This window comes from Electrophorus electricus, chromosome 8 (assembly GCF_041902795.1).
Source record: "Electrophorus electricus isolate QZ-2024a chromosome 8, ASM4190279v1, whole genome shotgun sequence".
Taxonomy (NCBI): Eukaryota; Metazoa; Chordata; class Actinopteri; order Gymnotiformes; family Gymnotidae; genus Electrophorus; species Electrophorus electricus.
The window spans coordinates 3,898,997-3,915,001 of NC_137504.1; the positions used below are offsets into that span (position 1 = coordinate 3,898,997).

Genomic DNA, 16,005 nt, shown 5'->3' on the forward strand with positions numbered 1-16,005 from the left:
CATGTTGGTTTACAGCACAGAAAGTACGTATACACATATAAGCGTGTCCTGCATATATTTGAAATTCCATTAGATGAAGAATTGATTTCACCAGAATTGCCAGAATCCACAGTCAGACGGCCAGTGGCTCTGCCACACACTCTACATTCGTCCTCTTCCTGTGGGAGAAACCTAGCTAGCTAGCGAGCAAAAGCTACTTAGCAGGTAAAAGCTTAAACCAGAGGTACAGTATTATTCCCATCTGCCTCCTGTCTCTCCCATTCCACTCCTGTCTCTCCCATCCGCCTCCTGTCTCTCCCATCCCACTCCTGTCTCTCCCATACCCCTCCAGTCTCTCCCATCTGCCTCCTGTCTCTCCCATTCCACTCCTGTCTCTCCCATCCGCCTCCTGTCTCTCCCATCCCACTCCTGTCTCTCCCATCCGCCTCCTGTCTCTCCCATCCCACTCCTCTCTCCCATCCCACTCCTGTCTCTCCCATTTGCCTCCTGTCTCTCCCATACCCCTCCAGTCTCTCCCATCCCACTCCTGTTTCTCCCATACCCCTCCTGTCTCTCCCATCCCACTCCTGTCTCTCTCATTCCACTCCTGTCTCTCCCATCCCACTCCTGTCTCTCCCATCCGCCTCCTGTCTCTCCCATCCCACTCCTTTCTTTCCCATACCCCTCCTGTCTCTCCCATCCGCCTGCCATCCGCCTCCCGTCCTTTTCCAGCCCCTCTCCCATACCTCCCATCCTCTCTCTCCCCCCACCTCTCATTCCTCCTGCCCCACTCCTGTCCCTGTCTCCTCTTTCCCATCCTCTCCCATCATGGTCCAACAGCTGTAGTTAACAGGGACCACATGTTGTAATCCTGCCTGCAGTCCCTGACACACTCACGTGATTTGACCTAGTTCTCGTTGCTGTTGCGTGATGTTGTTTTTGTCTTTTACCCCCCCCAAGCCCCCTGCCTGTATCATTTAGGGCATTTTTGGAGGTGGGGGCAGATACAGAATTCCTGACGTGATGAGCGAGATCGTGACCGTCCTGCACCTGCCCCCCACTGTGCCGTTGTTACGCGGCGGTTTTGCAATGAATACCAATGTGCCTGACTCAGGCTACCAGAGAACCACAGCAACAAAATCACTAACGTTTACCTGGGAAATTAGTTAGATGTCATGATGACATTGATTAAGAACGCAAGCCATGCGTGGGTGCACTTCACTGATAGAGCTATGGATTATGAATAAACAGCTATACTCTAATATGTTCCTAGGCTGCAGAGCGCTAAGATCACACGCATTCTGCTCTTCTTCAAAGCACGTCAGACATTATTAGCTGTTTTGTTTTGTTTTGTTTTGTAAACAGTTTGATCCCTTGGTCAACATGCAGTCCATGTTTACATTCAAGGCCCACTTCCATGACCAGACAGTGAAGACCAGGAAGCTTCACAGTGCAGAGAGCTGTCTTCAGTGAGCTCAGCTGCTGCGCCTAGAATAGCAGATCATAAGGAAGACGAAAGTCATTTCACCGCTGAGGTGTTTGCAGGGATGAACACAAAACTGGTGAAATATACACAGTAGCTGCAGATGGTGTGTCTCAGGCCTGACTTTGTAAAACTCCTCCAAACTCCTCTACCAGGATCTGCTAACCTTTGGAGCTTACTGCCAGCAGATAAGAGTATTTCACCCATTGGACGTCAAACGGAGCCTTGGCAGTCAGTGGGGCGCATGGAGACCACCCTGAACCGCGGAGACCACCCTGGGATGAACCCTACCAGCAAGCCACATGACACCCCCCCCCCCCCCCCCCACAGCGCGTTTAGCTTCCTCTTCCCGTTCAGAAAAATGCGGCTTCCGGGCTGCAGCGGTCGCGCAGGCGGCCCGGATCCGTCCCCATTCCCGTTCCGCCACTCGACTCGTGCGCGGACTTCCACTTTCACTGCGCTGTTGGCAGGTGGCCACACGTTTACTCTTTCCTCTGCGCTTGGTAAACCTGTCCGAAGCCTAGTCACAGAATCTATACGCCACTGCTGTCACAAGTGCATGAAATAGTGAGCTGTTCGGCATGGAGAATGGCAAGCAGCGTGGCATTTAAAAAAGTTAAAAGCAAGTGAGAAACCTCAAAACTTTTAATGCAACCCAGAAATACATACATTAGAGCGTTTGAGCGTAACATGCTTTTTACAGAACCCCTGCAGTTTTAGGCTGCCCCATGACTAAAGCTTTCTAGCACTTTCAATTTAATTTCCTCTTTTGATTTCCTGTTCCTGCTCTGGTCCTGCTGTGAGTGCTTTACAGGACTAAAGAAAGCCTTGCTCAGCTTCCCGCTGTGGTGAGCTGGCATCCAGGAGTGTCCGGCCTCCTCCGGAGTGTCCAGAGTGCTGGGGGGCTGCCGGAGCAGATCCCACGGGCTCCGGCCATTGCGCCCCAGCCCTGGCGGCTCTTTGCTTTGCAGTGTGGTGACAGAACCCGTCACGCCTCCGTCCTGCGCTCCGCTGCAGTCCACAACTCACTTTGTGCATTTGAACCGCGCCACTTTCACTTCGACATCCACTGTTAATTCTACTGTTAATTCTACACATTTAGTTTTCAGCAGTTAGGACTAGAAGGTAAAAGTCGATTTTTGGGCAAAATTCCTTCCACTTAATTTGGAAAAGCCTCTATCAAGGTTTCCAAATGTCTGTACCGGCACACTCTCGGTCTGGGGGCACATTTTCGCCCTGCAGAAAAGCTTTGCTGTACGAATTATGCTTGATTGCTTTCAAATCCATCCACAGACTTTACCAGCCCCAGCAAATGAGTTTTGAGTTGTTCCTAATGAGGGAGGTGCAGAGGTGTGCAACTGTGATGAATGGAGGACATGTATTAAGCTCACAGGGACAGGAGGAAGATATGATGATGGTAATGAGTGTCTCCGAGCCCTGCGAGCTGTTTTACGGCTGTGGGAATCTGGGTCGGACGCTGAAGGGGCACATTGTTCAGTGGGGAGAGAATAGGCGCTGTGCATGCACGCGCATGTGTGTGTGTGTGTGAGTGTGCATGTGTGTGTGAGTGAGTGTGTGTGTGTGTGAGTGTGTGTGTGTGTGAGAGTGAGTGTGTGTGTGAGTGTGCATGCACGCGCATGTGTGTGTGTGAGTGTGCGTGTGTGTCTGGGGGCAGGCCTGTGTGTTACCACATGACAACGTGGTATGTGAGTGTGTGTGAAAATGACTGTGTGTTACTGTGAGTGTGTGTGTGTGTGTGTGTGTGTGTGTGTGTGTGTGTGTGCGTGTGTGTGTGTGTTATTGAGTGTGTGTGTGTGTTATTGTGTGTGTGCGTGTTGGGGGTATGTGTGTTATTGTGTGTGTGTGTGTTATTGTGTGTGTGTGTGTGTGTGTGTGCGTGTGAGTGTGTGAGTGTGTCTATGTGTGTGTGTTATTGTGTGTGTGTGTATGTGTGTGTGAATGTGTGTGTTATTGTGAGTGTGTGGGTTATTGTGAGTGTGTGTGTGAGTGTGTGTGAGTGTGTGTGTGTGCGTGTTGGGGTATGAGTGTTATTGTGAGTGTGTGTGTGTGTGAGTGTGTGTTGGGGGTATGTGTGTGTGTGGGTGTGTGTGTTGGGGGTACGTGTGTTATTGTGTGTGTGAGTGTGTGTGTGTGTTGGGGGTATGTGTGTTATTGTGAGTGTGTGTGTGAGAGTGTGTGTGTGTGTGTGTTATTGTGTGTGTGTGTGTGTGTGTGTGTGTGTGTGTTGGGAGTATGTGGTGGAAGAGAGCGTGTGCTTTTATTACTTGTCTGTTTCTGCATGCGGAGCTCTGTGCTGGAGGCAGCACACACTAATGTTCAGTTTAATAGTCCAACTCGCGACGAGACGAGACATGGGGAGCCACTTCTACATGCAAACAGGAAGTGAGACCACATGATGACAGTTTGGGGTCTGCCGGAAGCGCACAGGTCATTTAGTCTCTGCATCCCTCTCTTCCACTTATCCACCTTTCAGTAAAAGACAAACAAACTGCAACTCACCTTCTGAAATGTAAAAGATAAAGCATTTGAACCGGATGTTACAGAAGATGTAGAAAACTGATCGATAGAATGATCAACTTCACCGAGCTCTGGTCACTCGTGTGTGGATACTCCGATCATGCTAGTCATGTGATCATTAACTTACCACTGGGGTACTGGGTCTGATGTCAGCGTATATTAAACACATCCTCGTCAGAAGCTGCTTCAATGGCTTCTTTCTTTTCTGCATATATTCCCGGGTTCAGCCACACAAATTCAATTATGTCGTTTGGCCATGGAGCTTTCTGGATGCTGGCTGGAGAGAGAGTTCCCTGTTTTCTTTGCCCTGCAGCGGGGCCTGACGAGCACCGGCCATCTCCTGAAATCTCCGTCTTAACCTTGTTACTGCTGAATTCTTTTTCCTTCCTGCCCCCCTCATTTCTCTTTATCCCCTTCACTGTCATCTTTCTCGGCCATCTTTTGGTTTATTCTGTCTACTTTAAGAGAAATAAATGGCAGAGGAATCTTTTTGGTGACAAATCTCTCAGGGAAGGAACTGTACTTCTACATGTCTGTGCCGTTACGATAAATGGCTCCGTTTTGTGGTTATGCATCATTTCTATACTGTGCCATAGTGGAGGGACGGTTGTAACAAAGTCATACTAAAAACATCCCTCTATAAATGAGCAGCGGTTAAAGCCCCATCTAGATCATTATCTCTGCTAGCGCTGTGGTCTCGGGGGGTTGAAACACCACTGCTGGGCGGGTGGCAGTTTGGCTGGCATGTGCCATCTACAAAACAAACATTCAGTCCGAAACAGCGAAACAACCAGCGAAATACCTACAAACGTGGCCGTTAGTGGTACAGCCTACACACACCCAATCACACCACACACACACCACACATACCACACACACACACACATCTTTTCAAATCAATAAGAAGGTTTGAGCCAGATCAAGTTGAGGGTCAGGTCAACTCTAGAGCTGCAAGATGTGGACAAATCAAATCACGATTGCATTTCTATATATTCTGATTGCATTTCTATATATTGGGATTGTGTTTTGAAAGTGCACTGGTGTGTCCTTAAACTCAGGAGAATACTCATTATGAACATCTGGTCAACATGCTTGCAGGGCACAAAATGACTTCGAGGGGTCATTAATAAATTGTGAAATAACAGATTATACTATATTACACTCATGTTTTAAACTCCAAAAATCCACCCCAGAATTAATGACCAGTCATGCAGATTTTTTTTAAAGGAAGTTTCAAAATACACAATCACAACAACCACCCACACACACAAACCTGTACACCCACACGCCCTTCCACACACATATGCCTGCATGCACACACAAAGACCCACACAAATGCACAAGCCAACCCCCCCTCCCCCCCCCACCCACCCCATCTCCCAAAAACAAGGTTTGTCTGGACAGGAAACCTTCGTCCGCCAGCCAGTGTCTGGTAGGAGTTTTGGCTGGCGGACGCCGGAGCCCGACGGCGCTCACAGGTGCATGCTGTTAAGTGCAGCTGCGTGTCACCGTGCGGCATACGCCCCTGGCAGCCCTGCACAAGCGCCCTGCTCTTACGCAGTCGTGAGAAAGCAGAAACAGGAAGCCGCAGCGACTAGCTGCAGGAGCCCCGAGTCCGTCGGACCAGCGTGGCGCGTCTCCACAGCCCGCGCAGGCACCGCGCCTGGCTGTGCCTTTGGATCGGCTGGATGGGAACACCTGCGGTCTCAGCAGTAGGTCCCGTTCAGGGTGGGATTTCGGAGGGGCCGAATATTCCACCCCCTGTGTCTGAAAGGTGAACTGAGAGATCTAAAAAGGAAAAAAAAAAAAAACAACAACTCCTGATTATACCTTTTGCCTGTTCCTGCTTTGCACAGAATTTTATCTTGGTTATTTAATTATCGTGCCTAATCAGTCATGTGACCATTACATCGGAAACGATGGCACGGCAGGGCTGTGTAATGTGGACGGTGTCCCAAATCACAGTTACAGCTGCAAATTCAATATACTGAGTGATCTTTACTTTACTGGGTACAGCTACTCCATAGCCGTGCCTAACAGCATGGTACACGTTTCACAGTCAAGTCAGCCCATCACTGCACGTAGTGCTGTTTTACTCCAAAGTGAGCCTGGGCCTTTTTTTTATTGCATCATGTTACTGTTTAACACAAAAATGTTTCAGTCGAAATGTTACAGTATAATGTTAGCAAATGCAACAATTTAATACTTTTAGGCAAACAATGAAAATGATAAAATTATGTTTTGCTATCTGATGAGGTGCTCTGATCAGAATGCGGGTCTGATGTCAGTCAAGCCGGTTAACGTCAGTAGAAAGTGAATCGCAGGCCAAAGTGGCAGTAGGACAAATGATTTCCTCACAAGGCCTGTTTGGAAGGGGTGCAGTAAACAAGAAGACTTCAGACTTGCAAGCGTAAACCAAACAGACCACATTAGCTGCACTATTTCCGAGTGTTCTCGCACAAGACGACAGGTCCCTGGCAGAGAGCAATCGACTCAGCTTCACTGAAAAAGGAGCGTGTCCCTGATAAAGGGATGACTTCCAGTGTGCACCATGTCGCGCAGTAGTGAGCGCCGAACACATCGAGGATCCTTTGACGTGTCATTGGCCTGTTTTTTTTTTTTCTTTCTTTCGTTTTTTCCCCCCCCAAAAATCAAACAGCTATCTGGAGCGTCTAGGATTGGTCTGGAATCTTACAGCATAGAATTAAAAAATGGGCATGACATTTGCTACACAAGAGTGAGTTGCGAGTGGAGGGAAAAGGCAACATTTTGTTCAAGAAAATGAAAGTAAATTGGGGGGTGAGGGTGAGGAAAGACTGACGTAGAGCACTCAGAAGAAGAACGGCAGCTGTAGGCACGTGGCAGGCGACGGCGTGACGTGCCGGGGTTCGACACCCGTGGGCTTTAACTAGGAGAAGGTTAAATAGCAGCCGCTTACGAGTGAGAGCAGGAGAGTGGCTGAGGGTGATGATTGACACGGATACTTGTGTGTGTGTGTGTGTGTGTGTGCGCTCGTTCCTGGCTGGATAGCAGCTGAGGTATGACAATAGCATTTCTTAGAGGGCTCATTTGAGTATTCGCAGCCTTTTTTGGGATATCAATATTGCCAGCGTTGATGTAGCGACTACTAAATTAGGAACCACGCAGTTCTAGTTGCACGTCCACTGGATTGGTCCAGAGGTGATGGAAATGGAAAATGATGAGAGTTTAGCATCCCCCCCCTTCCCGCCTGAACCCATGGGTTCTATCCAGCAGACTCCGCAAAGTATGGGCCAAGGTCTCAGGGGGGCTTGGATTACGGCTCAGGAGAGGGTAGGCTGCTCCTTGTAAAATATCTGCCGGCATGTTAATTTTTCTTAATGAGAGCCTGCTCTTCACGATTGCTGCTTTAAGTGCAAAGCAAACATCCAAGGTCCAGTGGTGTGGGTGAACCCGCTGGCAGTCCATGAGAGTTATGGCTGGTGGTTCGTCAGTCCGTTTACCGGTAGTTTAGTAATACTTCCCATGACCTCTTCATGAGAGCTAGACTGCTACCTACTGGTTTCCGTATTTAAGGATGAGGCAGACTACACAACGGGCTTCTCAAGGGTGACGAGGATTTGTGGTGCTTAGAACTGTTAGACAGGACAAGTGCTTTCACAATATGGAAAGGCTGAAGCACACTGGCTACAGCCAATCCAAACTCCAGCTCACTGAAGGGCGCTGGCTACAGCCAATCCAAACTCCAGATCACCGAAGGGCGCCGGCTACAGCCAATCCAAACTCCAGCTCACCGAAGGGCGCCGGCTACAGCCAATCCAAACTCCAGCTCACTGTTGCATGTCATAGCATGTGCTTTTTGTTTATTTATTTTTTTTAGTGAGACATTAGGTAAGCTTGTGGGCTTTTTATCGCTGAAATGTCTGTAAGCTTGTAATGAAGGAGAACCAGTAGAGAGTCCCTTGGGGTGGAGGGGGTGGTTGGTATTGGGGTGCATTGGGGGCAAACCTCTAACTTGCCTTCCTTGGGTTACCTCATGGTGCTTAGGAAGCTGTGCTGTGCTGCGCTTTAACCTTGAGGACGATCTCCATGGTAACATGACTCAGAACGGAAGCAGCTTCTAGAGCAGTGATGTCTCTTGTCTGCATTACGGCGAGAGCCTCTTGGTCCCACTCGTAACGGCATCTGTAAACTTTGAATTGAGTCTGTGTCACCGTGGCTCTTAAAGAGGACCCTGTGCGACCTTATTTGACTCCAGCAGTCCAGCAAAGCCTGCACACTTCTTATCGCGTTTTTATTAGCATAGCTTCCATGTGCTTTGCTACATAAACTTCATATGACACAGGGTAGGGAGTTTTTTTTTTTTTTTAAAAAAACAATGTGAAAATACATTGTTCATCAGAACAGTGTACGTGAGCTCATCATCCTTTGATTACCATTCAAATTCACTGATGGTTTATGGAGTTTTGTCCCCTAAAGCTTGATTATATCGTTATTAAAGTGACTGAGATGAAATTAGGAATCCTGAACTTGTGTTTAATTAGTGGTTCACTCTTAGGCTAATATAACAGCTCCGCTTGAGAAGGGACTCTGTAATCATGTCATCTCATCACAACTGTCCCAAATAGGCAGTGCCTAGACAGTAACTCATTTGCTTAGCACCTTCGTCAGACATAAAACTGCTTTGATGGAAGCACAGCACACGTATATACGTACACGTAAAAGTTCTGTTTTCTGATGGTGTGGGGGATGATGGTGTTAAATGAGGGAGAAATAAATTAAGTGCAGATGTAAATACATGCATATATCTCCTATCCACAACATGCAGTCAACCCATAGTCCATCATTTTTGAGAATTACTCCATTTTTAAATTGCATAATTGAATGCAGAGCATATGTCCATTTAAAAAAAAAGTTCCAGAGCTTCTGTTTTTGAGTTGTTTTTCTTCTTCAGTGGTCACTGTCCTGTCATGTTTGCCATGATTTGCAAGCTCGACTGCACTCATATGGCTCATGTGTTGACGTTCCGAGCCATCGCTCAGACTGAGCGAGCACGTGTCGTGGTCCGTGACCCACACGCCGTGGAGACCACTGCCGGCGGGGTGAGATGCCGTGGCCTGGAGGCAGGACCTCCGCGCCCCATCACGGCTGCCTGCATCTGTTCTGGAGAAGCTGCCTCCCCAGTGCAGTGCTTGTTGCTCTAATGCAACTTATTTGTGCTTCCTCACTGGAATTGGTATCATGAAAGATTAGGCAGGAATCACATGTTAGAGGTGGTTGAAATGACAAGGAACACAATGATGAGACTTCTTTTGTGTTACTGAATTGGCTGTAATTCTCTCCGAAGCAACGTGTAGTCATCTGATTTGTAATTGCACTTTATTTTTCAAACCTTTCCAGCACTTGTCACCTTTACGTAATGCTAGTTATGATGCATGGAAATATAAATAACTTTTCAAGTCTGTTACTTTTCTCTCTCTCTCTCTCTCTCTCTCTCTCTCTCTCTCTCTCTCTCTCTCTCCTTCTAAACAAACATTAAACAATTTTATGACAATTAGGCCTAAAATTTAATACACATACTTTAATGCAGAGATTTAACACACAATCGATTGGGCTTTTCCTGAGAGACATTGTTTATGTGCTTTTGAATACAAGCATGCTTTAGTTTTAGACTTTTAAGTGTAATAGAAAATGAATTCATTAATTCTTAACTTCCTTACCCCTCCCCTCTCCCCTCCCCTCTCCCCTCCCTTCGCCCCTCCCTTCTCCCCTCACCTCATCTCCTCCTCATTCCCTCACCATGATCTGGACCTAAATCTCTCTGTCTATCTTTGGCATTTGCACATTTTTAGGATTTTAATCAAAGGGCCGTGGAATGCCTTTAACAACAACCCCCCAACCACACACACACACACACACACACACACACACACACACTTGGGCCTCCTACCCCTGACCAGGACTTCAGCTTCAGCTGATCTCGGGGGACTAATTCAGTATCTCTGTGCCTGTTTTAAACGTCACTGGCTGAGCCCATCCGGAATGGCATGTTTTTCATGGTGGAAGTGAGAGCGCTTCATTGCGCGAGAATGAAGGCGTGGGTATGTCTCCACGCCCGCTCTTTGTATCCTGAGGTGTCTGGGGAGACTAAACTATTTCCACAATCCAAATCTGGACCATGATCTGAGAGCTTCTCATTCTCTGTTGTTTTTTTCCAACTCCATGTCTTTGATTTGGATAATTTATCAAAACCAAAGGATGCTTTAGTTTCATTTATTTTATGATTGCAGCGTTTATGCATTTATGCAGTGTTGTGGGGAAATCTATAGAGTGTTAGCTTTTGTGATAGCTTTCATTATGTAATACATAATGTAATTTAATATAATGAAATAGAACAGTAAATGTAAATCTTTAGAATAGAGAAAATGTTTTTAGTTGTATAATTGTGGGTGTCATTCTCCAACGAGTGTGTTTACAGTCCATATCATGGACAAGCTCGTATCAGTGTGACATTGTGCCCCATGCATGTCTTTGGTGTGGAGAATGACCTATGACCCCAGACATCCACACCGTGGCGTCCCACTCGACGCCCTGCAGGCATGCCTGCCACATCTGGCATTTTACCAGTACAGAGGCGCCCACCACCCCTGGCCCACGCACCCTCCTCTCTCCCTGCTTCCCTGGGGCAGGGGTGCAGGGGTGAGGCAGGTCTCGAGTCACGTGGAGCAGGCCATGGCTGCAAATGTGAGAGGTCAGAAGGGCAGATGGAGAGGGAGAGAAAGAAAGAGATAGAGGGAAAGAAAAGGAGAGACAGAGCCCGAGAGAAAGCCATCGGGTGCTCCTTAAGGCAGTTAACCTCTTTACTTCTTCTCCGTTTATTTCAGTAAACAGTAAATAGGAAATACTTTTGATTTTTAGAGGTAGTTTTGGAACACGGCATGACGGTGTAGGTTCATGGCAGTCTGACAACTGGGTATTATTGTTATTATCATTATTATAATGGTAGTCAGGGTGACTGTGCAGGTCTCACTAGCTGACCCTATAACCATGACAAAAAAGCCACCCTAAAGCCCAAACATTTTACTGACACTTTTTATCCAAGGCAACTTACAGTTATAACTGAGTACAGCTTGAGCAATTGAGGGTTAAGGGCCTTGCTCAGGGGCCCAACAGTGGCAACTTGGCAGTGGTGGGGCTTGACTTGCAACCTTCCGATTACAAGTCATGTACCTTAACCACTGAGCGACCACCGCCCATGTTGCTAGAACCGTACTGAACGTCACGGTGGCATTTGCACCTGGCTAAGTTTCTGCATTTCCTCTTCAGGGTTCCTGAAGCCCCAGTGCTCGCTGGCGCCCCCCCCTCCACGAGGTCGCCCAGGGGATGTCTGCTCCTGCTTCAGCGGCATGTGTTCCCTACATCAGCGCAGGCTGTCCACAGGTAAGCAAACGGGTCCCGTCACTCAACAGCACCAAAGCAGCACAGAGTCTGTGGTCTGCGGTCCTACCCACGGTTCTCTCATCACTATAGACAGAAGGACTCACATACAGCCTAGCAGCTAGACACACACACACACACACAGTATGGCACCTACACCTACTCAGTGCTACTTGTTACATTACGACTTCCTTGTTGTTCCATATTCATGTGTAATGTTTCTGGACTTGTTTTGTATGTCTGTCTCTGCCTCTCTCACACACACAGACAAACTGAGTTGTGTATCATTTGCAGTTTGTTGTGTTGATCTAAGACATGGCTGCCATTAGTGTGTCTTCCCCAGGTATGCCCACTCCAGGCCAGTGGCATTAGAGACATAACACAACAGCGCCGCCCTTGTGGCATGAGGAGAGTGGTGTGCCACATCCTTCTGTAGTCACTCTTTACAGTGACTCTTTAGAGAGAGACATTGCATATTTGTAAAGCCTATTACAGTAATTTCCCTTCCACAGTGGATCTCTCTCTCTCTCTCTCTCTCTCTCTCTCTCTCTCTCTCTCTCTCTCTCTCTCTCTCTCTCTATATATATATATATATATATATATATATATATAATTTATTTATTTATTTATTTTCGAAAAACCTGATCCTTTCCTTTCCTTTCTTTTCCTTTGGTTATAATCTGGAAGTTACATTTCAACCTTTGAACTCGCTACTAATAAAATCGTTTTTATTAGTACAGATTTTGACATGCTGGTTCATTGTGCATTTCAGTGTTCATGTCTTTAGATGTGACTCAACAGTGGTGAACAGACATAGGTCTAACAAAGCTGATAGATTTTTAATGTAAAAAAAAAAAGGTGATAACTATTTACTACATTTACTACATTCGTGCGCTTTGCTAGTAGCACACAACTAGGTTAAACACCGTATTCTGCTTGCTTGTGCTTTTAGAAGGAGTGTTGTTGACGGCGTAGTAAGCTAATGTGGCCATGCAGAAGGACATGGAGCAGACAGACGCTTAACTTGTGGTGTTAGGAGAAGTCTTTTTACGATGTTCAATTATGGTATTTTTCTCTTTGGCGGGTTGATTCCAGTAAAACCAATTGCAGAGGAATCGTACTGTTTTATGTTACCCAAAGACCTGCCCACACGTATCAGTCTTGGCTAAAACCAGTGACGGTAACCTAAGAAATGTGCCCTTAAAGCATTTTAGTAGTTCAGACAGAGGGTTATTCATAACTGCGTCATGACAGTTGTAACCACAGTAGCCGTCTGTACTTTAAAAGGACTGGCGAAGACTAACTCTCAGCTCGCCCTCCTTCACAAATACCTGTACGCCAAGCGTGTTTGAACAAGGTCTCTGACGTACGCGTGTTTCGCTGCCTCCATGGCGGAGGGCTGCGTGATTGAGTGGCTGCCTTTTCACTGTCACGGCCCTAAGTGGAAGCGGTGTGCGTTTCCATAGCAATTAGTGGCAGCCCGCGGACCAGCAGGCTGTTTTTACCGCTTTGTTGGAAGGACTTGTTTGACTTTGCTGAATTATTCTGAGCCATTTACACTCGGGTGGTAATTCTGGTATTAGTGCAAGGAGTTACTGTTTATGCCTCCTAGGATTCACAAAGTGAATGAAAGTGCTCTCGAGTGTTTCGGGAAGCCAGTGAGTTTGCGCAGAAAATTACTGTTGCCGTTTTATTATGCTTTCCCACATCCCACAGACGGCCATTTAAAGCGCCGCACCGTTTGTTGTGGGCGGGCGGTGACCGGCGGCTGTGGCGACACCAGCTAAGTGTGCAGCAGTGGCAGACAGCCTAGCTGGAGACTCACGTTTATAGCGGGACTAATGACCGTGTTTCTAATTACGGGACGCGTCGTTGTAAATCTCCTGGGCGGACTCCAGCGCAAGCGGTGCCGTCCTCCGAGCCGCGCCCGCAGTTCGAGAGGCCGCGCCGGGTTACGGCGAGGCCGAACCCAGCCGGGGGGGTAGCGAGGCCCGGCGAGCGGGGTCGGAGCCGATCCGCTGAACTTCGCGGCTCTCACTGATGTGGCCGCACATTGGATTCCAGCGGTTTTATATTGTTTTGCCGTTTTTGTGGGGGGAAAAAAAACAAAAAAAAAAAACAGGCCGGTTGGAAGGAGACCGTGAGAAACGCAGCATCCATGAACTCCCCGTCTCCGCAGACCCGTTCAAAAGCCAGTCATTTTGTTATTGCTTTTTCTCGCTCTTGACGAGAGACAAGTGAGGTGGTGGGTTTGGGGGAAGCTGGGGGGGTGGGGGGGTTGCGCGCTTTGGAAAAGCTCCGTACGGAGCGAGCGAGCGGGAGCACATGAAACACGGACCTTTTGAAGGCGCTCACAATGCAAGCCTTGTCCCGAGGTTCGGGCTCTTCTCTCCACGCCGAGCAGAGGAATGGAAAAGATTATCCACAGGAATGTCTGGGGTGCCCTCAAACGGAGCGCTCCACGCGGCCGGCCAATGAGAGCGCGTGATCCGAGTGGCGGGCTAATTTTTTCCTGATGAACTCAGCCGCCTGCCGCATAATGGGCTCTCGTTGCCAGAGCTGAACTCACATATGGTCCGTGTTTGGAGGGCCAAGCGACAAGTCCAGTTCTGTGCTTGGGCAGGGGCTGGGGGGGATTCCTGAACTAACCCTTGCTGTCTCATTAGAGGGGGCCGTGAGACGGGGCGCGCTGAACCCCTCAACACCAGCACCGGCTCCACGTCCTCCCCGTCTGTCTGTCTCTCTCCAGCTGCCCACTCACGCGTGGCTCCAGGTGCGCAGGTCGCCTTGAATTAATGACTCTTTATTGACATCGCTGCACTTTAAATAAGCCGCAGTTATGCCCAAAGTCAGCCACTCGCCACAGTTCATAACCAACATAATTGTGCTGCCCGAGCTCGGGTGTCTTCATAAATCCTGCCAGTTAATTTGGGGCTTATTTATTGGACGGCGCGCTCGAAGAGAACTTTGGCGGGCCCGTTACAGCGAGCGGTGCCTGAATTAACGCCTTAAATTCCACGGAAACGAGCATTCCCGGGCCGGGTATATTTTTACTCGCCGTTTAAAAGCGCCAGCGGAGTACGGCTAGGGGCCTGCAGACGAGAAGCAGCAGGCGGTCAAGATCCAGAACGCCGAGCATGTGTTCGCAGACCTTGCGGTCACCACGGAGGGGAGGCCGCTCGGAGGGGTCGCCGTAGCGGCCATTGCCTCCTTGTGTTTCTTGGGGCAGGGTCTCCAAGAGGTCAGGGGTCAAGGGACGGGAGCTCGTTAGCTGTGACATGTTCCATGTTCTCTCCTCCCCTCCCCCCTCCCATTTTTTTAATCAGCCCCGGCCACTGACCACACACTCCCTTGCAGCTTCCTGTTGGCCGGGCGGTCAGCTGGATTACAGGGCTCACCCTGCTCCTCCCGCTCCGATTCATCATTGTCCCGCGCACCCGCTATTTTAATACTCTTATTTATTTAAGCTGCACTACACAGGCAACTCAGTGGACGGAGCAGAGATTTGGTGGCCATTTGTTATGTTTCCCTCCCCTTCCTATGAGAACAAATCATGCCTTACTTAGTTCATGTCCACTCCTGGAGCCGAAGGTCTACAGTCTGTCATTTCGGGGATCATGGTCACCGGGATAATTGGATTTAATTTTTCGTCTGCTATTAACACGCTCAGTAGCACGCCCCGCCCCCCCGGTTTCACCCCCTCCCACCCCGTTACACACGCGTCCACACTGGTTGGCATGTTCCATGCGTGTGGAGGGCAAGCTGGGCGCTGAGGCGGAGTTCGCGGTTGAGGGCAGCGACCTCCTGGTCGGGGAGGCGTGGCATCGGTCACCTTGGTGCTCTGTACACAGAGGCCCAATGCTGAAGAGTCAGAGCCTCCGGAAACGTCCAGCAATTCGTGTATCAAGCCAACACCCAAATGCAAATCAGCTTGCTTTCGTGATTGTGCTGTCATTCTTGTAACTCTGGGCAACACTGATGGACTGTTTTGATTTTTTTTTTTTTTTTTTTGTCTTTTTAAAGATGTGAAATGACTTGACACTGTAAAGCAGTGGATCGTCAGTAGGATGTCAGTCAGATTTCAGTACATTATTTCACCATTTCACTACGAGTTATACTGTGTATGACTATGTATGTGACGAATAAACCGAACTTGAACTTGAACTTGAACATTAGCAGTCTTACAGAGACTAAAGAGGCCTTTTCCGTAACAAGTGCGATACGTGACCTGGGTGTTCCGCTTTCTCCTGGCACTTCATGGAATGGCCACGCGCAGTTACTCCGTGATGCTGTTCCTCTCAAGTTGCTCCTCTCCTACATGCCGCCCTTGAACACTTCACTTCAGCCCAAATACTTACATTTCCAAATAAAAGCACTTTGTTAACTTTCTGCCTTTGGCATTTTGAGGTCGGGATTTATGTGTTGGTTAATTTTATTTAAGGTATTGCAGGGAGTGCATGTGCTATTATTACACAGATGGATTCGAGATGGGTGGTGTATTCTGAGTGATTCATAAGGTCAGAATGTCCTCATGAAAAATGAGCTTAAATGATTTATGAAGGCCTCCTTTATAACGGCATTTTCACAAA

The 16,005-nt window shown here is 48.2% G+C and overlaps 1 protein-coding gene across 3 annotated transcripts in view; it reads left to right on the top strand.

Annotated features, from left to right (window-relative positions):
• rxraa (retinoid X receptor, alpha a) overlaps nt 1–16,005 on the top strand; it is a 109,907-nt gene that overhangs the window by 42,380 nt on the left and 51,522 nt on the right. For all 3 annotated transcript variants that reach the window (XM_081720261.1, XM_081720262.1, XM_035527166.2), the window contains exon 2: nt 11,306–11,419. In XM_081720261.1, coding sequence (XP_081576387.1) covers nt 11,306–11,419 — 114 coding nt within the window. The remainder of the gene's footprint in view (nt 1–11,305; nt 11,420–16,005) is intronic.